Source organism: Podarcis pityusensis (genome assembly GCF_964106645.2).
Source record: "Podarcis pityusensis genome assembly, chromosome: 15".
Taxonomy (NCBI): Eukaryota; Metazoa; Chordata; class Lepidosauria; order Squamata; family Lacertidae; genus Podarcis; species Podarcis pityusensis.
The window spans coordinates 22,191,080-22,213,410 of NC_138040.1; the positions used below are offsets into that span (position 1 = coordinate 22,191,080).

The following is a 22,331-nucleotide window of genomic DNA, read 5'->3' on the forward strand; positions in this document are numbered from 1 at the left end:
ATTGGCTCCTACTGTACACGTCTTAGCCACAATCCATATCAATCTCGCATCTATCCTGTTGTTCCTTGTGAAATTCTGCCTTCTGATGCATCTCCCCCCAAACCAGCTTCAATTTGAATTGAGAAAAGAATGACCTAGCTGCACTTTAAGCTAGTAATGTGCAAACAGCCTAAGGCTGGCACACCTAGGCCTATGTACGTAACCCCCATTCTGCAACATAGGAGTTAGTATTCCTGCATAAGGACCACTCTGTACTTTCTGGAGTATAAACAAAAGGAAAGCAGTATGTGGTTCTGACCACATTCCTCTCTTTTTCGATGGGGGGCGGGGGAGCAATACCATTAGATCAGAAGCAGCCGTGTAAATTGATCATCCTAAGGCAGGAGTAGGCAACCTAAGGCCCGTGGGCTGGATGTGGCCCAATCGCCTTCTCAATCCGGCCCACTGATGGTCCAGGAACCAGCGTGTTTTTACATGAGTAGAATGTGGGCTTTTATTTATAATGCATCTTTGGGTTATTTATGGGGCATAGGAATTCGTTCATTCCCCCCCCCCCCCAAAAATATAGTCCAACCCACCACATGCTCTGAGGGACGGTGGACCGGACCACGGCTGAAAAAGGTTGCTGACCCCTGTCATAAGGTCTCCTTGCCTGGAAAAAGGGTACTAAAGATATATTTGGTCTCAGGGCACAACATAAATGGAATAAAGAAGACATCACATATGTGGGGTCAGGATGAGAGGGGGTAGTCTATAGCCAAGCCTTTGCTTCTTGCAATCATTTAGGCAGCTGGTATCATAAGTTATAACAACACATTTAAATATACTGATATCTATTTATTACTATTAACTGCGTGCCTTAAGCACACCTGTCTTCCAGGGCAGCTAACTCAACAAGGCAAAACAGCAACAGCCCAATACAAGCCACCACTGCAAAACCATAAGCACAGACAAACTTTTAAACACACATCTTTCTCCCTGCGGATCTGTGATAAACCCTTTGAGTCAAACTGGCCCCTCCAAACTTGGAGGGGTGGGTGTCCTCTGAGCTGCTCATCGCCCTCATCCCACCTCTAGATTCATTTAATAGCTGCATGACTGGCAGAAATTCAGCCGGGGAAGCGTTTTCCGCCACTGCATCCAGGAGAAGCTGCTGCACCTGTTGGACTCTCTGCACCTCCAGCAGCTGGCCAAAGGGAGCAGGACTTCGGAAGAGGTGCAGCTCTTGTTCCCCACTGGCATCATGCTGAAAAATGCCCACCCCCTTTCCTTCCTGTCTCCTCTCAAGTGATACCTGCCTGCTTCCCCCCACCCCACCCCACCCGAACCCTTTTCCCTTTCTGCTCCCCAACTACCTTTCAGCAGCGACGCCGCAGGCTATTCACAGAGCTACTCTCCGCAGCTCCCGCTGCGCCACTAGCGTCACGTCTCCATAGCAACGGTACACAGATACACAGACCTTCGCCGCCCCGCCCTCTCCGCAGCTACCAATCCTCCGTAACGGGGGGGGGGGGGTGAGAGACCAACGCGGTCGGGGCAGAATGGTACCTTCCGCCCAAGATTGCGGAGGACGCTGAGGATGCGCCGCTGACTATTGGGCGGCTTTTGTCTCCGCGGATCAAGATGAGCTGGTTGCAGCGGAGAATTTTAAACATCCGGCAACTGAAAATTGAAATAAGCAGCCACGATGATGCATTCTATGTTTTAAGTTGCATAGTTTTTAAGTTTCGTCTGCTTGTGTTTATATATGTATGCGTTTTGTGCACAAACCCTTATAGTTGGCAGCGGATACAGATATCTGTCTTGACAGAAATGGAAATGGCAGGAGCAGTTCCCTTTCCTCTCTCACAATAGGGAGAAGCCTCGTTTAAAGCCCGCGTGGTGCAGGACATACTGAGCTAGTCCAATATATTTTGCTGTCTGAGGCAGAACAGCAAACGGTGCTCCTTTTCCAAGTCAAGGGGTGCTCCCACCCAGATTATTTTAGCACCTGAGAACAGAAAACCCTGCATGTGCCTCTCGATGGGGTTAAAAAGAAAATAGCAATACATTAAATAGCTTAGCAGTTTTTGCCCTTTCATGACACCCAATGTCATCTACCTTTGTCACCCACCTCATTCTGCCTAACAATAGTGCTGGCCTCAGAGGCAATGAACAGCTTTTGTAGTGGGCTGTGTTCCCACCACAACCCATTGGGCTCGGAGGGGGAGTGACTGGCCCAAGGTCACCCAGGGCTTCCAACAAGTTCAAACCACAGTCAGACACCAGATAAGTCACTTCAGGTCAACTCTCTAGGTAGTTTCAGTCTTCCCATCTGCAATATGGGGATAATTATTCTGACCTGTACTGCATTGTTGGGAGGGTTTACTGGGGAAATGCGTGAACTGCTTTGTATGCTCCAAAGTGCTAAGTATTGTACTTATTGAGATGCTGCCTTCATCATAACATATACAAGTTGCAGATTCTCAACAGCTTTTGCGGTATGGTTGTCTTTTTATTTACAACACAATTAGCCCAGCTAAACCCCGCGTTTATGAATCAGTTGTTTCCGCTGGTTTGAAATCCTGTTGAAAATGTTGATTTTGAAGTGTTTTTCACAGAAAGGTGAATATTTAGCCACAGGCTAAATAAAGTGAATGCCGTCCTGCGCCATTGTACACAGTCCAATACTGTCAGTAGGGAGTGATGCTCACAGGTCAGTTTCCTTAACGGAAGGCAAATGTTTTTCAAAGACTGATGAATCTTGACTCCCCTCTGAATTCTTCATTGTCCTTGTGCACGATCCTCCAATTACATATTTCTTACTGATCTTCCAAGGGATAACTGGATAAAAAAATAAAACAAATATGTATTGCTCTTGCACATCATACAGAGTGCTTATTTTGCCATGTAATATGACATGACGTTATCTCTGTCAGCCATTACTGAAATCAGAACCTATTCATATATTTCGAAGCAATCTGGGACCTAAAATTGTATTTATTATTATTTCTTGCAGTTACGTCCCAACTTTTTCTCCGAGCAGTTGAAGGTGGTGGATAAGGCTCTCTCCATTCTCATTTAATCCTTGCAACAACAACCCTGTAAGGTAGATTAGACTGGCCCAAGGTCACCCGGTCAGTTTATTGGCTCCGTTGGGGATTCAAACCCTGGTCTCCCAGGTCCCAGTCCAACACTGTGACCACTACACTGACCTTGCCACATGGGTTGTTAGGTGCCAAGGACCTTTTCACATCAGGAAGATTCCCTCCCTTGAGAATGCCATTTCGTCCCCTCTCTCTTGCTGCCTTCAGATGAACCCTCCCCTTTTTTTATTCTTTTAAATTTTTGTTGATTTTACTGATGGCTGTACTGATGCTGTTTTAAAAATACAGTTGTACCTTGGAAGTCGAACAGAATCCTTTCTGGAAGTCCGTTTGACTTCCAAAACACCTGCAGCCAATCGGAAGCCACAGAAGCAGCGCCGGATGTTCGGCTTCTGAAAATCGTTCAAAAACCGGAACATTCACTTCCGGGTTTTGATTGTTTGGGAGCCAAGGCGTTCAGGATCCAAGGTATGACTGTATTGGAATTTATTTCATCGTATCATTTATTCCATCTCCCTTTTTAAATTGTAACCCCTTTTGTACACACTTTCTTTGTGTCCTTTCTGGACATAGGCCTTGAATTGTGGGGTTTGTGGTACAACTTTGTTTTCATGGATCCATTGCTTTGGAACACTTGTATAAACTGAGAACAAAAATACGATTAGACTTTAATCCCTAGTTGATCCATCAGCTATTACCTTGGTTGCATTTCTTAACTCAAATCATTCCCTCTGCCCCCATCCACACAAACACAAAAATTTCCATGCTTACCATTTCTATTCTTCTCCTGCCCATGGTTCTCTTCATTTGGCCGAGATTTATTACTTTCAAGTGTCTGATCCGAAACTTCAGTTTCTACATAGGTGACATTTGGAAAGGAAAATAATGAGCAGCAGCAGTGTGTGGGGTGTTTGTGTGTGTGTGTGTGTGTGACATTTCTTCACAAAGAGGCAGGGATCAATTGCAATCTGAAGCCCTACTGAATTCATTGGGATTTACTCCCAGGTAAGTGTGCATAAAGGGACGCGGGTGGCACTGTGGGTTAAACCACAGAGCCTAGGGCTTCCTGATCAGAAGGTTGGCGGTTCAAATTCCCGCAACTGGGTGAGCTCCCATTGCTCAGTCCCTGCTCCTGCCAACTTAGCAGTTCAAAAGCATGAAGTGCAAGTATATAAATAGGTACCACTGCGGCGGGAAGTTAAATAGTGTTTCCGTGCACTGCTCTGGTTTCGCCAGAAGCGGCTTAGTCATGCTGGCCACGCTGTACGTCGGCTCCCTCGGCCAGTAAAGCGAGATGAGCGCTGCAACCCCAGAGTCATCCACAACTGGACCTAATGGTCAGGGGTCCTTTTACCTTTACCTTAAGTGTGCATAATGACAGTCCTACCCCCTGCACTGCTTTTGGGAGGGGAGGGGTTGTCAAAGCATCCATAATGCACACTCTGTTCATTTGTTTGTCCTCTCTAACCTTTTTTCCATTCTCTGTGTGCCTTCCACAGTTTCACCACAAAAAGCAGGACAATGATGAAGAGAGCAGAAAGTAACACCGTCACAAGGATGGGAAGCAAAAGGCTTGCTCGTTTCACAATTCCTTCATGCGTAAGATTTGTTCCTGTTAACAAACAAACAAAAGAAAACAAAAGAAAAAATGTGAGCTTTCATGCCTTTGGTACATTGTCCTCTGAGTGTTGTGGAAACATCATATTTCTGTAACAGCCATGGTTCCTTTAGGGGCAATATCTGATGGATCCCCACCAGCAAACAAATTAACAACAGTGCACTGGGTTGGTTGCAAAGTTTCTCTTCAGCAGGTAGAATGAGTTTTTGGTCACTTCCAGATGACCCGTCTATTGAGTGTTTCCAAAAAGTTTAGATGTTTTTATTGAGCATTCATTCCAGATGTTGGACTACAACTCCCATAATTCCTGACCATTGGCCATGCTGGATTGGGTGATGGGAACCGGAGTCCAAAACATATGTAGGGCACCACACTGGCTACCTGTACATCAGGATGTTAACTTTTCACTAACTTACCAATTGTTATCTGAGAATTCAGAGTTGCTGTGTCAGAACCTGGATACGGTGTTTGTGTACTAGAATTTCCTTCTGTCACATTGGATATTTTATCTGATCCTGCTGAATTGAAAAAAAGAAGGTTTATTCCTTTCACATCCTGAGATGAGTGAATATAGCAATGCATTACAGTGAATAGCTTGAAATAACCTGTATATTTAAGGATTAGCAGCAGAAGTTAATTCCATTTTTCCATTTGGAAATGATTATTTTAATATTATTTCAGCATACCTTTAGTGGCATAAGAATTCAGGGTTGCTGCTCCCCCAGTTGGAGACAGAGTTGGTATACTAAGGTTTTCTTCTGTCACATTTAATATTTTTTCTGAACCTGGAGAAAATGAAAAGAGAAGTGTTGTTCCTTTAATTCCCAAGCAAAAATTTAAGAACTCCTAAAGAATCCTACTAGCTCAGCCTCAGAACAATGCTCCAGCTAGGTCAGCATCCTGTTACCATGATGGCCACTGGATGCCTCTGGAAATAATAGAATTGTAGAGTTGGAAGGGACCACAAGAGTCATCTACGCCAACCCCCTGCAATGCAGGAAACTTTTGCCTAACATGGGGCTCGAACCCACAACCCTGAGATTAAGAACCTCATGCCCACAAGCAGGTCATAAAGGCTTCTCCTGCTGTTGCTTTGTGCTGGTATACTGCCTCTGAACTGGGAGGTTCTATTTAACTTTCTGAACAAATAGGTACCAATAGCTTCAGCCTCCATGAATTTGCCTAATCCACTTTTCAAGATGTCTAGACTGGTAACTATCACCACATCTAAAAGCAACGAACTACCCAATGTTCGGACACGGGTGGCGCTGTGGGTTAAACCACAGAGCCTAGGACTTGCTGATCAGAAGGTCGGCGGTTTGAATCCCCCCAACGGGGTGAGCTCCTGTTGCTCGATCCCTGCTCCTGCCAACCTAGCAGTTCGAAAGCACGTCAAAGTGCAAGTAGATAAATAGGTACCGCTCCGGCGGGAAGGTAAACAGAGTTTCCGTGCGCTGCTCTGGTTCGCCAGAAGCGGCTTAGTCATGCTGGCCACATGACCCGGAAGCTGTACGCCAGCTCCTTCAGCCAATAAGGCGAGATGAGTGCCGCAACCCCAGAGTCGGCCACGACTGGACCTAATGGTCAGGGGTCCCTTTACCTTTACCTAAAGGTGGGTATGGATCTGAAAAAGTTGAAGTGTGTCACCCTAGACCATTTCCCAGAATCTTCTGGGTGTCCTGGTGTAGGGATGGCTCTCCCTGAACTTGGCAAGTTTGAACGTCACCCAAATGAGCTCAGAGAGCCAGAGGTGGTGTAGTGGTTAGAGCACTGGACTAGGACCTGATTGCAAAGAAAGGACTGAAACTGTCCTATGATGCTAAATGCTGCAAGATCTACAAAGATGGAGAACTGTTTCTTACTGCCAAAGAGAAAGATGGACTGTATTTGTTGACTTTTGATCAAAGTGATTACATGAAATGTAATTCTTCTGATGTTTCTAACGAAATCTCTCTTGCAGGTGTGACCAGTGTGAGCACCAAGACGAAGAAGGTCGACAGAGCATTTCAGCGGGTGTATGCTGATGTGATTGGTCCTCTAGAACCATCTAGAGGCGGTGCACGATTTTACCTTGTGTGTGTGGATTGTTTCACAAATTATTCTTGGGTTTATTTGATGGAGAAACCGCAAGAAACTTTAGAAAAGTTTCAGGAGTTTTGTGACAAGGTTAAAAGTATGCATGATGCTAACATTGATTGTCTTTTCACAGATGAGAAGCAAATTTTTCTGTTACAGAAGTTTCAGAAGTTCCTGGATGGAAAAGGGATAGACCACAAAGTGGCAGTTTCGCAAGAAGCGTGGAACAGGGGGGTCTGTGTAAAAGTGAACAAAGAATTGCAAAAGGGAATGAATGCGCAATTGCTGAGTTCACATTTGTCACATGAATATTGGGCCGAAGCGCTAGCGTCCTATCTTCATGTGTGGTTGAGAAAAGTCTCAACAGAGTTGGGATGTTCTCCTTTTGAGAAGCTGTTCAATAGAAAACCTTCTGTTGCCTATTTTAAGGTTTTCGGGTCTCATGTGAGAACAGAAGCTCCAGGTGGTGTAAAGAATGCCAGAGGCATTTTTGTGGGTTATGAAAAAGGTCTCTACAGAGTAATTTTGTCTGAATCTGGTCAGGTGATTCTCACAAAGTTCCTAGAGAGTGCTCCAAAGCAAGAGCGGGTAGTACAGACATTTCCCACAGGAAACGATTCAGATGATGATGATGAGTTTGATCTTATTGAGTTCAGTAGTACTGATGATGACAGCGATAGCTCAGACAGCTCAGTTGTAACAGTCATTGAGAGGAAATCTCACACAATGGATAGACCTTCACAGGTGAAGGAAGAACCACTGATTGCTACTGGTTCTCAACAGAGTCCAAAGGTTGAACCAGTGAGCACAGAGGATCAGAACCTCTTACGTAGGTCTGAGAGAGCAACGAAGGGTGTACCACCCAAGAGGTATTCAAAGGAGTTTGCTAACCTTGCATATGTTGCTATTGTAAACGACCAAGGACAGATTGAAGCTGTGTCTGAGTCAGAGACAAAGGCACAACAGAGAGTTGTTAACCGAGGTAATGCGAAGTCACACAACCAGAGAGGTACATTGGTTAAACCAGTGGCGGGTAGTTCCAAGGGTGGAACTGAAACAACAGGGGAATGTTATAAATATAACAACTGTTTGTTTTCTTCTCTGGATGACGCTTTGCTCGCAGCACACATTGATACTTTAGGGGGAGTATGTTACCATAAAGCACCAATGCTGCAGCAAGCAAAAGCTCTAGCAGCTCAGCCAGCTGCTTGTGGCTGGAAAGCCAGACAGGATGTTTGTGACTGTTGCCATGGGAACAAAGGGGCAGTCCATTCTGTACTGAGCACCGGATGTTAGCTCAGTGTGTGTGTGTCATATGACCCGTACTGGATGTACTTGGGAGGAGTTTCTCCTTGCTGTTGTTGAGTGCAGACATGATTCTCTGTACTGATGTAAGAGGCAGAAATAAATGATGTAAATAGTTTTCTGTCTGCTTCTTTCCCCTCCCTGGGGACACCAAAGGGGAGAGAGGAAGAACGGTGTGTTCCTCTCATACATCTGAGAAGAATCGCCGGACCTCGCCTGCTTATCAGCAGAGGTTGGGAGACGCGGGGAGGTCGACAGGAATATCTGCCGGTGCCTACGCTTGTGGCACATTCCTCTGACCCAGGCAGAATTCCAACACCTTTACCCTTTACCTTTACCCAATGTTCTGCATCAAGCAAAAGAGTCATTTCTTTTGGTGACCTGAATGTAAAATGCTGCAATACTGATATTCCAGGAGATGAAGTAAGCTGCATGGGGTTGGGTTATCATCGGAAATCAACTTCATTTTTTAACGTCAGGAAATAATTGTTAAACTGCTTCATCATACCGTTGGTAGCATTAGAATTCAGAGTTGCTGCTGCAGCACTTGTGTGTGGTGTTTGTGTTCCAGGGTTTCCTTCTGTAATATTTAATGCTTCGCCTGACCCTGTTGAAATAATAAAAAAGAATTAAAAAAAAGGCTTCTTCCTCCCTTTCTTACCCCAGGACCACGGGGGGCTGGTGCCCATTGGGACTGGTTGGGCAGCAGGCTGGGAGGCTGACAGTAGGAGGAGCCAGAGCTAATGACAGTCACAGCAAACCCATTCTAGCTTTGTCCCAAACCTCCTCCTTACTGAGTTTTATATGGTCAGTAGTGAGACTAAGGGCTTCTCCACACTGCCTCTTGTCCCACTGCTTCCCCTCAGGGAACAGTGCTCTTTAGTGCTCAGTCGGAGCAAACAGCAATTCAGGTTTTCTCTGATTTAGCACTAAGGTGTGGGCTTTTCCTATGAAAGGAGGGAGGCAAGGGAAAAACCACTCAGACCTGTGCTTTCTAGACTTGGGACAAGCAGAAGAGTGGGTGAATCCTAAGGAGGAGGAAGTGGACGTCCAGTGCCACCCTCTAGACTGGTTGAATCATTTGAAGTCCTAATAACATCTCTGAATGAGTTTTCAAAACAACAATTCACAGTGCAAAAACGACCCAGGGAGCCCTTTGCTGCAACCTGGTTTCATAAGGAATGCAGAGATCTCAAAGCACACATCCGGAATATCTTCCACTCACACCGTAAGGACGAAGCCACCGCCCTACCCCCAGAATATTTCAGGTCCCAAAACTTACTGCAGCACCTTATTTTTTAAAAAGACGGAGATCTGAACATACCAACAAACAATGGGAACAACTCCACTACATATGCCATAACCTCAAACGATGAAAGGAGATTCTGGCCCTTATATTCTGGGGCATTTAACACTAATGACTTATCCTCTCCACCTGTTTCGCCTAATGGTTGGTACCACTACTTTTCAAGTGTCTTGCATGAGGATCATTCCAGTGGGACAGCTTGTTATCATTCTATGCAAATCAATGCCCCCAAGTGGCCCCCAGTTTCATCAGATGAAATAAAAATGTTAATAGGCCAGCAAGGGAAAGCCACTGGCCCAGATGGCATGGGTCCCAATGTTCTTAAACTAGACCCTGACTGGTGGGCTCCCTTGCTGGCCAACCTATTCACAAGGGTAGATAGGACTGGACTTTTTATGCCCGAGGTATGGACAGGCACAATCATCATTCCAATATAGAAAAAGGGAGAGCACACATTACCATCCAACTACAGACCAATAAGCCTCCTCTCCATAGTGGGGAAGCTATGTGCTAAACATCTTCTGGGAAAGTTTACCCAGGGGATGATTGATTGATTGATTGATTGATTGATTGATTAAAAGGTAAAGGGACCCCTGACCATTAGGTCCAGTCGTGACCGACTCTGGGGTTGTGGTGCTCATCTCACTTTACTGGCCGAGGGAGCCGGCGTACAGCTTCTGGGTCATGTGACCAGCATGACTAAGCCGCTTCTGGCGAACCAGAGCAGCGCACGAAAACACCGTTTACCTTCCTGCTGGAGCGGTACCTATTTATCTACTTGCACTTTGACATGCTTTCGAACTGCTAGGTTGGCAGGAGCAGGGACCGAGCAACAGGAGCTCACCCCATCGTGGGGATTCGAACCGCCAACCTTCTGATCGGCAAGTCCTAGGTTCTGTGGTTTAACCCACAGCACCACCCACAGCGCCTCCCATGATTGATTGATTGATTAACTGGTTGCAAATAAGAATTCAGGTAGTTGGGGGCAGACTGAAGTTGGTGGGGCACCCTAACAGACCAGCCTCCACTGTGCAGAATGAATGTCAGAAAAGCCCTGACAGATCAGATCAGAAGTTCCACCTAAGCCAGCATCCTCTTCTGCACAGTGACACACTGGACCCTCCATGAGGACCACAGGCAAAGCTTGAAGAAGCAATGGCCTCCCCCTCCTCCTTTTGTTTCCCATTGGCTAATGCAGCCATCGACAGACCTATCCCCTTCAAGTTGCCCAATGCCCTTAGAAAGCCACCAGTTCCCTCTAATAATGAAGACAAGTAGTGAGCGCCAGTAGGATTAGCACTAAAATGGAGCCATGGGAAAAGGAGTTGGCTGTATCAGCATGCTCTGGAGAACCCCAACATTTGCAGAAGTATAAAAAGCAAAGTTTAAAAAACCAAGCTCTCGAAATAAAACAGCTCATTGCAGACTGAACGGATCAGATTGTCTATGTACAGTGGTTCTTCAGTTCTCAAACGTAATCTGTTCTGGAAGACCGTTCGACTTCCGAAACGTTCAAAAACCAAGGCGCAAAGGGCTGGCTGCAAGTTCAATTGAGAAAATTGAAAAACATGCAGCGGAAGCTGTTCAACTTCCGAGGCTCGTTTGAAAATGGAAGCGTTTACTTCTGGGTTTTCAGCGTTCGAAAACCGAAACATTTGGCTTCCAAGATGCTCGAAAACCGAGATACCACTGTATTGGATTGGGGGGGAAAGGCAGGAAGTATCAGATAGCATTGGATGAGGAGAATGTAATGAGTACATCACACCCCGCAAAATGGTGATGGAATATTTTACCTTTATAATGGGGAAGGTTTTCTGGAGTTATTGTACTAACTGCAAGTGTTGTTGGGGTGAAGTCTGTGGTAGGCTCTGGAAAACAGAAACATAATCGTTCAGAATTTTCCTCATTTCCTCCATGTATGGTTGTGGTGCATATATTGTCAGATTCCCAACGGCCACCAGCCTCTGCCAGCATGGTTGAGGATTAGAAGTCATGATGGGAGCTGCAGTCCAACAAAGTCTGGAGGGATACAGTTTTCGCATCCCTGATGCAAGGCATCGGAGCATCAACTGTACCTCCAATGGCGAAGGACACAGAACAAGGCCACCCCTCTTCTGCTCTCACATAATATTTGAACTCAGGGTCATTTATAGAACTCACTTCCACAAGAAATGACAAGGGCAATTACTTTCAGTGGCTTTAAAAGATGGTTAGCAAAGTTTAGGAATGGCAGAACCTTCACTAGCTATTCTGCACAACAGCTAAATGGAGACTCCAGTTTCACTGGCAGTCTACCTCCATGCACCTAGGCTAGGGAGCAAAAATGGAAGAAGGGCTATTTTCTTCACGACTTCCTCGAGGTATCCTGGAGGTTTCTGGTTGGCTACAGAAAGAAATAGAATGCTGGAAAAGTTGGGCCTTTGGTTTGAGATTCAGCTGAGCTATTATTATGCTCTCATGCTCTTCTGTTCTTAGTAAGCAACGAGGTTAGCATGGGGCCTGGCAAAACTGTAGAAGCCTCAACAAGCAATTTTGAATTCTGCCCTGGTTTTACTAATCTAGATTAATAGAACTGTAGAGTTGGAAGGGATCTTGAGCACCATCTAGTCCAATAGCAGGAATATGCAGCTGTCCCGTACGGGGATCGAACCTGCAAGTTGGGCATTATCAGCACCCTGCTCTAACCAACTGAGCTAACTTGCTGCCATAATGTGGCAGCCCCTCCTTTTTAAAGCAGACTGCCACAATCTGTGCTCTTGATTTGCCATTGAATGTATTTTGATGTGAAGAAGACAGAATTTGTGCCTTCTCTCCTCTCGGTATTGCTCTGTCTTGAACATTGATGCACAGAGCCACCTCAGCAACACTGCACATTTGGCACTTACCATTGTGCCCAAGGTATAAATTTGCTGTTAAATTTCCTCCTCGGAGAGCTTTGTGACGAATAACACAAGTAACGCCAGACTTCTGGGTGTAGGTGTGGACTGTGAGGGTGCTAGTTGAATTCCATTTCTTCTCTTCCAGCTGGTGTTTAGTATCACCTAAAATGCATTTGGGAATACAAGGAAGGAAATAATTCCTATGGATGGTTTTAAGAAAAGGAATGGCAAGCAATTAAAACTTTTGGAACTTTAGTTGACAGCTAGAGACCTGCCAATTCTCTGTTTTCCTTTCTCCCTCCAACTCCTTCCTGTTGCCTTTTCTCCCCCTCCTTCTTCTCTCAGAAATTTCCTGTCTCCAAGCTTGCTTTATTCAGACCCCTTTATAATTTGATCCCTCCTTTCCTGGGTTCTTCCCGCGTTGCCCTTTCTGAGAATCACCATAACGAAACCAATCACTGCCAGAAAGCCCTTTCAATTGGCCATTTTCTCTGTAACAGGCAGACAGGCAAACCAGTCACTCTGAGAGTCTCTGGTCCTCATTGGACCGCCACAAAATCCCTTATAGTGCCTTCCCGTATTGATCTATTCAGAATGAATGGGGCATTTGAAATTCTAAACCTGTATCAGGCATAGTATCTAGAACAGGGACGGGGAACCTTTTTCAGCCCAAGGGTCACACTCCCTTGTGGGTATCCCTTCAGGGGCAGCATCACAGTAGTGTGTAGGGGCAGTGCCAAAAGTGGGGGAACCACCTGGTACACAGTAGGCTACATTCCGGCTGTGCAAAAGGTGGCATTATCCAGATTTCGAGGACATATTCTATCCAGGCAGAAGCACCAGGAAGAACTTTCTGACAGGAAGAACTGTTTGACAGTGGAATGTTCTCCCTCAGAAGGTTGTGGACTCTCCTTCCTTGGAGGTTTTTAAGCAGAGGTTGGATGGCCACCTGCCATGGATGCTTTAGCTGAGATTTCTGCATTGCAAGGGGTGGGTGGGCTAGGTGATCCTTGAGGTCCCTTCTAACTCTGCAATTTCACAATTCTATGATTCACTCAAGAGAGGGGTGGTGTGAAGTGTGCCCAGGGGACAGTGCATGGCCTGAGGGAGAGTGCTGAGGGCCAGGCACAGATGCCTACACAACCACATTTGGCCCCAAATCCAGAGGATCCTTATCCTTGATCTGGATTGTTAATTTCAACACAAACTCTACCAGCATTTGCTTCTAAAAAAATTATGAAGACCTGGGAGGAAAGTCTTTAAAAATGTATTTGGAAGAGAAAGGGAAACCAGAAATGGGGAAAAGATTCCTGCATTGCAGGGGGTTGGATTAGATGACCCTCATGGTCCCATCCAAATTTACAATTCTATGATTAGTGTATCTGAACGCAGTTATTAAAAGGTGATTTTATGCAATAAAATTTGGTTATTGTGCATGCAAATTTGCTTCAGTGAGACAAGGGCCAACCCATCATTCCTGACCAATGGTTCTAGAATGGCTTTTAAAAGACAAAATACACTGCACAAAGAAAGCAAGTAGAAAGCAAGTTCATACCAAAGAGTTCCATCCCATTGTCCAGCAACCACGTAATTTGAGGAGAGGGTTTAGCACCCCAGGTGGAGCACCTTAACACCATCTTTTCCTCTTGATTGTGAACTCTGACCCTTGTTGCTTCCAGCAGAGGTCTGGAAGGAGCAGCTGTAAGAAGACAGAATCAGATTTGGAGGTGACAGTCTCCCCACCGCAACTTCATTACTACAAAGAATGAAGGGTTCGCTCCAAATTTTTCAACATCTGCAGATAAGAGATGTTCACCTAGTGAACAAGCCAAGGATCACAAGTCAACAACAAGCCATGGTTTCTCGCTGGCTGGCAATCCTGATTATGAGGGTGCAACAAACCATTATCCCCAGCAACAGAAAGCCAAGCTTAATTTCAGCTTCCTGGTTGGTTTCTTAATTGCCATTGTAAGAGAACTAGGGAGGTGTTCTGACACCTCTTTTTCTAGAAAAATAGCACTGCTTAGAGGTTTTCTGAAAACTATGTTATTTAGACAGGCCTTTGAAGTGCGAATTTTCTTTCAACCAAGCCAAATTTATGGGTTTTTATACTGATGTTTTCTTGATGCTTTTCATACCGTTGCAACTTGCATGTGCTGCCACACTGCCTTGTTGCATTTCTTATGAATGTGAGCTGTATAAACATTTAAACAAAGAAACAAATACATTTTAAACTTTTTGCTATTACTTTTAATTTGGCTGTTTTAACCTTTCTTTATCTCTTACTGTTAATTTCAATTAGCTTTTGATGTTTTCAGTTGGTTTTTAACAGATAATATCAATATTCCTTGTAAACTGGTTTCACTACAAACAAGTTAAATAAATGAAATGCCGCTCATGCAAAATGAACTGGGATCAGCCGGCGACTCTGGCATCTTTGGAAGTGCAAATGCAGCCTCTGGTTTTCAGCTCCTGTCTTTGATTCCGGGATAGACAAGGAGTTTGTGGCTCCTGCTCAGCAGCTGTTGGAGGTTCCACTCTGACATCACCCTTCCCATCATTGTGTCATCCACTGAAAGCCTGGAGGCTCACCTAAGACATTGACGTTCACCTGCTTCCTTCCGGTTGGCACCATGTAGTGGAGGCATGTATAGACTCCTTCATCGCGCACCGTGACGTTGGAGAGACGGACAGAGAAGTCAGCTGCTGAATGATGGACAAGTGTATACCTTGGATCTCTTATGCCTGCAAGAGAGAGAAACAATGGGGGCAAGTCAGTAAAAGATTGCATAGCAGTGCATTAGGTTCTGCCTCATTATGAAGGGGAGTAATGGGCTGTGTTGAAGGGATAAGGGGGCAGAGGGAAGCATGCCTCCTCTTGTAATCCAGGAAATCCTGTGCCCCAAGAATCAAAAGTATAGGCAAAACACTCCTGTAAAGTGGCATCTTTAAATACCTACCTATTGATTGATTGCATTTACCGTACAGCCCACCTTTTTCTCCAAGGTGCTCAAGGTGGTAGACATGGTTCTCCCTCTCCTCATTTAATCCTCAAAACAACCCTGTAAGGTAGGCTAAGCCTGGAGGCAGTGACTGGCCCAAGGTGAGCTTCATGGCCAAGTGGGAATCTGAACCCTGGTCTCCCAGGTCCTAGTTCAGCGCTCTAACCACTGCCCCACACTTGTGGCACATGTTAGAGCCCACCTGAACAAACCGATTGTTGGAAAGAGTGGTGGGCTTTCTTTCCGTTCCTTTTTCAAATGTAGGGGCGGCATAATAAATCCGTTGGAAGGAATTGCTGTATTCACACATCCTAACCACTGCAAAGGGGGCCTTCATTGCATTGACTTCCTGCAGGAGTGTGGCTGTGAGTGAACCAGTCAAAACTGAGTTGTGTTGGTGTGTGTGACTCAAATCGCTGTTCCGTGGGAAATCTTACTTGTTTCCTCTTTCCAGTGGAAATGTTATGGGGTCCCTGCCTTCCCCCAGCACCTACCTCGCTGGGTGTTCCTGAAGAAAATCACAAACCCACGTGGGTTCTTCCACTCCACGGCAGATCCGATGTCCCCAGCAACAGCGCAGCGTAGATCCAGATTTTCCCCCTCCACTACAGTTACGTTTTCAATGGGAGCTTCTTGAAAAGACCCTGCTAAAGAAAATGGATTCGTGAAGGGTTGCTCCGAGCCGAAAGCTCACCTTGGAACAAGATAGAACAGCCCTCTCCTGTTTTAAAGAGCTGATATTTCACTTCAGTCACACACCTTTAAACATGTGTTTATTTTCCACATCTGTGCACACAGCACAATGGCGAACTCAGGTGGTGAGTGCCACCAGCATTATAGCCAAACTGGGCCAAATGATCGTGCTCAGGGGGGACTCTGAGGTTAAGTGCAATGAAAAGAAAAAACACACACTCAAGAACCACCACCACAATTACAGTGCAGTAAGGGGAGAGAGCCTGTTCATTTGCCACAGAACAATGAGTTGCAGCTAGAAAACAAAAAAACCTGAAATGAGTGGTGAGCCCTATGTTGCAATTCACCATTTCAATCCCTCTGTGACAAAGGTACACAACTTAGGTTGGGTTAGATAAAGGAGCATGCTTTATTTGCACTGAATTAGCCAGGCTGTCTCCTTACCAACGCAACCAATGAGCATCAGTTCTGCACTGTCTGGGTTAAGTCTGATTCTCAGCCTGATTTATCTCACACGGTTGTGGTAACTACTAAAGGAGGCTGCCTTGAGGGATATGATTTCTGACAGAGAAACAAGTAGGACTGCAACAAAATGTTGCAGCGTTGAATGTTCCTGTTGAGTCCTAACCTTCTATGCTCCTTCCAGAGGATACTCCTCCTGTCCTCTCCCTACCCCAGGCATTCACTGCATTTATGTGCCACCTCCAGGCAATTTTCATAGACAAGAAAATGCAAAATACAATTAAAATGCAAGCCCTTAAGACAATAAACAAACAAACAAACAAACCACACAGCAGAAACTTAGCATGAAACTTAGCAGCTCAAACCATTAGCTAGTGTCCCATGAGCAGAGCAGACCACAAACCTTGCTCAATTCCTCACTGGACTGTTGTGTGTGTGGAGGGATTTCTTACCATTATTATGTTTTTTCTTTCTCTAAAGATTGCTTGTGCTTCTGCAAACCTTGGTGCTTTCCCCAAGCCTGCTGATACCTCCCCCTCTTTGTGAGGAAGTTACTGTTTTGGATGCATAAGGATTGCCGCTCATATGATAAAATTGTTAGGGTACATGAGAACTTTCTGAAGCTCTGACTTTAAAGAAAAACATTGCAAAGGGCACTGTATCAAGGCAGAGAAAGCTGTGCTTGTGGTTTTCTATGGGACCTTTCTATAACTTCACTGGTTCCTGCCACTAGCACCAGCGGGGGCAAAAATATCTCAGTTCAAAAGCTTGAAACTAAAAGAGAAAGGAAGCTTATGTGTGAGTGCACACAGCCCAGATTCATTTGTGCAAAAAACCCCCAAAACTTTCCCATGTGAGGCATTAGAAAATCCAGGGTTACGACAGGCAACCCTAAGTGCCGTGTATATGGCCTAGACCATCAGGGCACCACCAGTCTTCAGCTGGTGGGTTTGAAGGAACCTGCAGCTTGGTCGTAGCTTGATCTAAAGTGGATCGCAGCAGTACTACCATACCAATGCATGGTAAAAAAAACTTGAGAAGTGGGGCCCCCAAGGTTTGTTTGGGTTCAAGGCAGTTCCAGTTAACACCCATGTAGTCATGTTTTTGTCTTTGTAGAAACACCCAGAGCAATGACAAACCTAGACAGCATCTTAAAAAGCAGAGCCATCACCTTGCCGACAAAGGTCTGTATAGTTAAAGCTATGGTTTTCCCAGTAGTGATGTATGGAAGTGAGAGCTGGACCATAAAGAAGGCTGATTGCCAAGAATTGATGCTTTTGAATTATGGTGCTGGAGGAGACTCTTGAGAGTCCCATGGACTGCAAGAAGATCAAACCTCTCCATTCTGAAGGAAATCAGCCCTGAGTGCTCACTGGAAGGAAAAATCGTGAAGCTGAGGCTCCAATACTTTGGCCACCTCATGAGAAGAGAAGACTCCCTGGAAAAGACCCTGATGTTGGGAAAGATGGAGGGCACAAGGAGAAGGAGGCGACAGAGGATGAGATGGTTGGACAGTGTTCTCGAAGCTACCAGCATGAGTTTGACCAAACTGCGGGAGGCAGTGGAAGACAGGAGTGCCTGGCGTGCTCTGGTCCATGGGGTCATGAAGAGTCGGACACGACTAAACGACTAAACAACAACAACAACAGAAACACCCTGAGCTGCTTCACAGCCCATTCCCCACCCCAAACAGAGCTAGGTTCTGCATAGGCTTGGGAGAATAAGAGGTGACTGTTGTTGGTTCGCCTCCCCAATTGGAAGCCTTTTGGTGATGCCTGGATCCTGTCCTCACACATCCAGCCATACCAGACCTACAGGAAAGACAATGCCTTTCCACCCCATTTCCTGAAAGGAGTGTGGCTTGCCAAGCTTTCCAGCCTTGGGATCTAGTGTTTCCCCGTACAAGCTAATAGGAGGATAAAAAGGTAAAGGGACCCCTGACCATTAGGTCCAGTCATGACCGACTCTGGGGTTGCGGCACTCATCAACGCCGTTTACCTTCCCGCCGGAGTGGTACCTATTTATCTACTTGCACTTTGACGTGCTTTCAAACTGCTAGGTTGGCAGGAGCAGGGACCGAGCAACGGGAGCTCACCCCGTCACGGGGATTCAAACCGCCGACCTTCTGATCAGCAATTCCTAGGCTCTGTGGTTTAACACATGGCGCCACCCATGTCCCTTAATAGGAGGATAAAGCAAGGCTATTATGGGGAAGGTAGAGATGGCTTCTAATGAGCAGTCCAGGCCCACAGTGAGGGAGGCAAGCGAGGGGCTATCCCAGCATGGCCTCGCCTGGTGCTCTCCTCTGCAGGCATCAGCGGGATACGCCTGGCAAGGGCATTGTTGGCTGACTCGGCTCCTCCTTGTGCGGGTGGGCAGGTGGCACAGTGCAACCCTGCTTGGGTCCGATGAGGGCAGGAGTGCTCCAGTGGCATCAGCGGCTTGCCCACCCTGGGTACCAGCAATCAATGCTATGCCACTACAGGCAGATGAGGCCAGGCTGAGATTGGTGGGGCAGTGGGACTACACACATGAAATGGATTTTGTATTTATAAGATGTAACAGAGGCGCTGTTCGTAAGGATGAAAAAAGCAGTCAGCTGGAAGAACGGTTTAACAGCAAATGAAGGACGACAAGTGGACACTAAATAAGAAATGATGCAGTTATGGGAGGAAATGATCATTGTTTGCAACAGGAGCGGGAAACCTGATTTGAAGAAATTGTATTGAATTGAAGTAATTCGGTTTGATTTGTAATCATTTGGAAAATTAATAAAAATAATAATTTGAGATTGGTGGGGCAGTGCACCATTTACCCTGATGCACCAGACTCTGCTGCTCAAATTATCTTTGGGTAAAGGTGGGTATGGGACAAGGGTGGCGCTGTGAGTTAAACCACAGAGCCTAGGACTTGTCAATCAGAAGGTCGGCGGTTCAAATCCCTGCAACGGGGTGAGCGCCCGTTGCTCGGTCCCTGCTCCTGCCAACCTAGCAGTTCAAAAGTGCATCAAAGTGCAAGTAGATAAATAGGTACCGCTCCGGCGGGAAGGTAAACGACATTTCCGTGCGCTGCTCTGGTTCACCAGAAGCAGCTCAGTCATGCTGGCCACATGACCCGGAAGCTGTACACTGGCTCCCTCGGCCAATAAAGCGAGATGAGCGCCACAACCCCAGAGTCGGCCACGACTGGACCTAATGGTCAGGGGTCCCTTTACCTTTACCTAAAGGTGGGTATGGATCTGAAAAAGTTGAAGTGTGTCACCCTAGACCATTTCCCAGAATCTTCTGGGTGTCCTGGTGTAGGGATGGCTCTCCCTGAACTTGGCAAGTTTGAACGTCACCCAAATGAGCTCAGAGAGCCAGAGGTGGTGTAGTGGTTAGAGCACTGGACTAGGACCTGGGAGACCAGGGCTGACTCCCCACTCACTGGATGACCGTAGGCCAGCCTCTCGCTCTCAGCCTACCTCACAGTGCTCTTGTGAGGATAAAATGGGGAGAACTACGTACATCACTTTGAGCTGCCCAGAGGAAAAGTGGGATACAAATGCAGTAAATAATAATAAATAACTGTTGTGACCTACCTTGTAGCAGCTGCAGCAGCAAAGCCAGCTCAAAGAGTGCCGGGACAAGGGACATGTTGAGATGGTGACTGTTTCAAAGGCAGCCCCCAAGTTGCTACCGAAGAAACTTCCTCTTTGCTTCTGAAGTCAGGGGCCTGCAGCTGGCTCCTCCTTTTCAACAGGCAACCAAGTGCATGTGCCATGACCTCAGCAGTGACAGGATCTGCCCCCTTTCCTCTCTCCCTTCACATCTTTCAGACGGGGACACTTTCCTCTGCGGCTGAAGTCAAGAAAACTTGTAGCCACTTGTTAGGCTGCTCTAAAATTAACTTTCTATGTGGGCAGTGCTGACATCAGACACCTCTGCTGATTCCTCTCTGAAGCGCAACATGTACTTCATCTTTCCTTGCTGCTTCATATATGGAAAAGGCAAAACCATCTCACGCAATTTCCAGTTCAGCTTGTTCATTAAGGTGGTTGTGCATACTTGTGTTTACAGTGGTACTTCGGGTTACATATGCTTCAGGTTACAGACTCTGCTAACCCAGAAATAGTGCTTCAGGTTAAGAACTTTGCTTCAGGATAAGAACAGAAATTGGGCCCTGGCGGCACGGCAGCAGCAGGAGGCCCCATTAGCTAAAGTGGTGCTTCAGGTTAAGAACAGTTTCAGGTTAAGAACGGACCTCCGGAACGAATTAAGTACTTAACCTGAGGTACCACTGTATTTACCAAGCTGCGTTGGCCTGTTGGGATTTCCCCCCCAAGCTGCTTTATCAGAACTCCATATCGTAGGGTATCCCACAAAAAAGGGATGGTGAGAAATTTTGTTTGGATTTTCACAGGAACCCCTCTCGTTTGCACTTCCTGAAATAACATGTGAATCAAAGCAAAAGCACCATCCTTTGAAACCCACGCTTCTCCAAATTTTGTGGTGCAGTTCCTCAGCCAAAAAGGGTGAGCAAAAATGCACCTAGTAAGAGGAAGCATGCATAAAAATGCACATGTTCATGAAAATAACACACAGACAAAAACATCGTACAAAACGACTTGTAAAATGTGTAGTAGACAAAACTGTGTACGAGAGGAAATGCATACTATCCTGATTACAAATTTTCATCATTATTTTTTTAAATGCATAATGCTGCAGAAATGTGACAAACAAGACGGGAGAAAAATGGAAACCAAGAGAAACGGAAAGGAATAGATGCATTTGGCCACCCCAAGTTATGTAATGAAATACACTGGAGAGACAGTGTGGTGTAGTGGTTAGTGTCAGACTAAGACCTGGCAGAACAGAGTTCCAATCTCCACCCAGCCACGAAACTCTCTTGGTGACTTTGGCCAGTCACCAACTCAGGGTTGTTGTGAAGATAAAAATGGGGAGGAACAGAACCATGCACACCACTTTGAGTTCCTTGGAGGAAAGGTAGGATATGAAACATCATGTATAAATGACTCATGCCCTGCTTGTCTTGATCCTGCTACCAGTCAACACTATTGGCTGACTCACAGCAAAATCCTGAACATGTTTACACAGAAGTAAAGTCCTACAGAGCTCAAGGGGGCTTTACTTTCACCTTTCAAATTTCAAATCCATTCTCAAAAATTGAATGCAACTGTTAAAAAACCCACCCTCCCCTCCCCCTTCTATTTTTCATGTTGAAAGCTTTGAAGTGTCCAAATAAAGGTATGGAGAACTGAGAAGGATGCACAATGGACAGAAGACGTACTTTCCCTGCCTCAGTTTTCTTCCTCAACACAATTTCACATGTTTTGTTTAAAAAGGAGGGGCAGCAATTGAACATGAGAATGAGGTGTGGGGAACAGAAAACAGAAACCTTCATTTAAAAATGCCCTAGAACTTTCAGATATATATAATGTTAGGGTGCCCTCAACAGCTAGCGAAACACAGGTGGGGCGGATAAAAGGGGGCTTTACACTCCCGTATGCGCACTTAAGATTGCAACTCCATAGTTATCCATAGATATTATGAGAGGGGTTGAAGAATGTGTCTGTGTCTTGCACTTCCATCTTTTCCACAAAAATGTATCAAGCCCCCCTTAGTTTTAAGAACATAAAAGAACAGCCCTCTTAGATCAGGACAAAGATAAATCTAGTCCACCATCCTGTTCTCACAGGACTCAACCAGACCCCATATGGGAAGCCCAAAAGAAGTGCCTGAATGCAACAACACTCTCCCCACTTGTGATTCCCAGGCAAATGTCATTCCGAGGCACACTGCCTCTGACATTTCTCTAAATTGGAAGGTTTCCAATTTAGAGACGTTTAGGAAAGTTTTTAATATTTAATGCTGTACTGTTTTTAACATTTGAATGGGAGCCGCC

At 45.8% G+C, this 22,331-nt stretch overlaps 2 protein-coding genes across 6 annotated transcripts in view; both read right to left on the reverse strand.

Moving 5' to 3' along the window:
* Window positions 1–1,474, reverse strand: part of JHY (junctional cadherin complex regulator) — a 34,128-nt gene extending 32,654 nt beyond the window's left edge. Inside the window, exon 1 of one of the 3 annotated variants that reach the window (XM_080983470.1) lies at window positions 1,356–1,474. The gene's annotated coding sequence lies outside the window, so the exon portion shown is untranslated. Of the gene's footprint in view, window positions 1–968; window positions 1,283–1,355 lie in introns of those variants that run through there. The other 2 variants (XM_080983471.1, XM_080983472.1) reach the window with 2 other exon arrangements.
* Window positions 1,475–2,473: 999 nt separating this feature from the next.
* On the reverse strand, window positions 2,474–20,564 carry CRTAM (cytotoxic and regulatory T cell molecule). 3 transcript variants are annotated; one of them, XM_080983582.1, is made up of 12 exons: window positions 20,008–20,564; window positions 15,767–15,919; window positions 14,863–15,015; window positions 13,826–13,969; window positions 12,277–12,432; window positions 11,185–11,259; window positions 8,594–8,692; window positions 5,391–5,489; window positions 5,121–5,219; window positions 4,555–4,698; window positions 3,858–3,941; window positions 2,474–2,823 (listed from the first exon to the last, which is right to left on the reverse strand). In XM_080983582.1, exons 1-12 carry the CDS (start codon window positions 20,060–20,062, stop codon window positions 2,690–2,692), a joined length of 1,395 nt encoding a protein of 464 aa, XP_080839708.1. In that variant the 5' UTR covers window positions 20,063–20,564; the 3' UTR covers window positions 2,474–2,689. The 3 variants fall into 3 exon arrangements, with proteins under 3 accessions (XP_080839708.1, XP_080839706.1, XP_080839707.1); XM_080983580.1 differs by having other exon boundaries at window positions 5,121–5,222; window positions 20,008–20,560; XM_080983581.1 differs by having other exon boundaries at window positions 5,121–5,222; window positions 15,767–15,916; window positions 20,008–20,559.
* Window positions 20,565–22,331: the final 1,767 nt, after the last annotated feature.

Excerpts from the sequence above, each read along its gene's own strand:
- CRTAM (XM_080983580.1), bottom strand. The coding sequence starts at position 20,062 with ATGTCCCTTGTCCCGGCACTCTTTGAGCTGGCTTTGCTGCTGCAGCTG. Across the intron at positions 5,490-8,593 it reads GAATTCTAATGCTACCAACG|GTTCAGAAAAAATATTAAAT; the intron begins GTATGATGAAGC and ends CATTTTCTCCAG. Across the intron at positions 5,223-5,390 it reads GAATTCTTATGCCACTAAAG|CAGGATCAGATAAAATATCC; the intron begins GTATGCTGAAAT and ends TTTTCAATTCAG.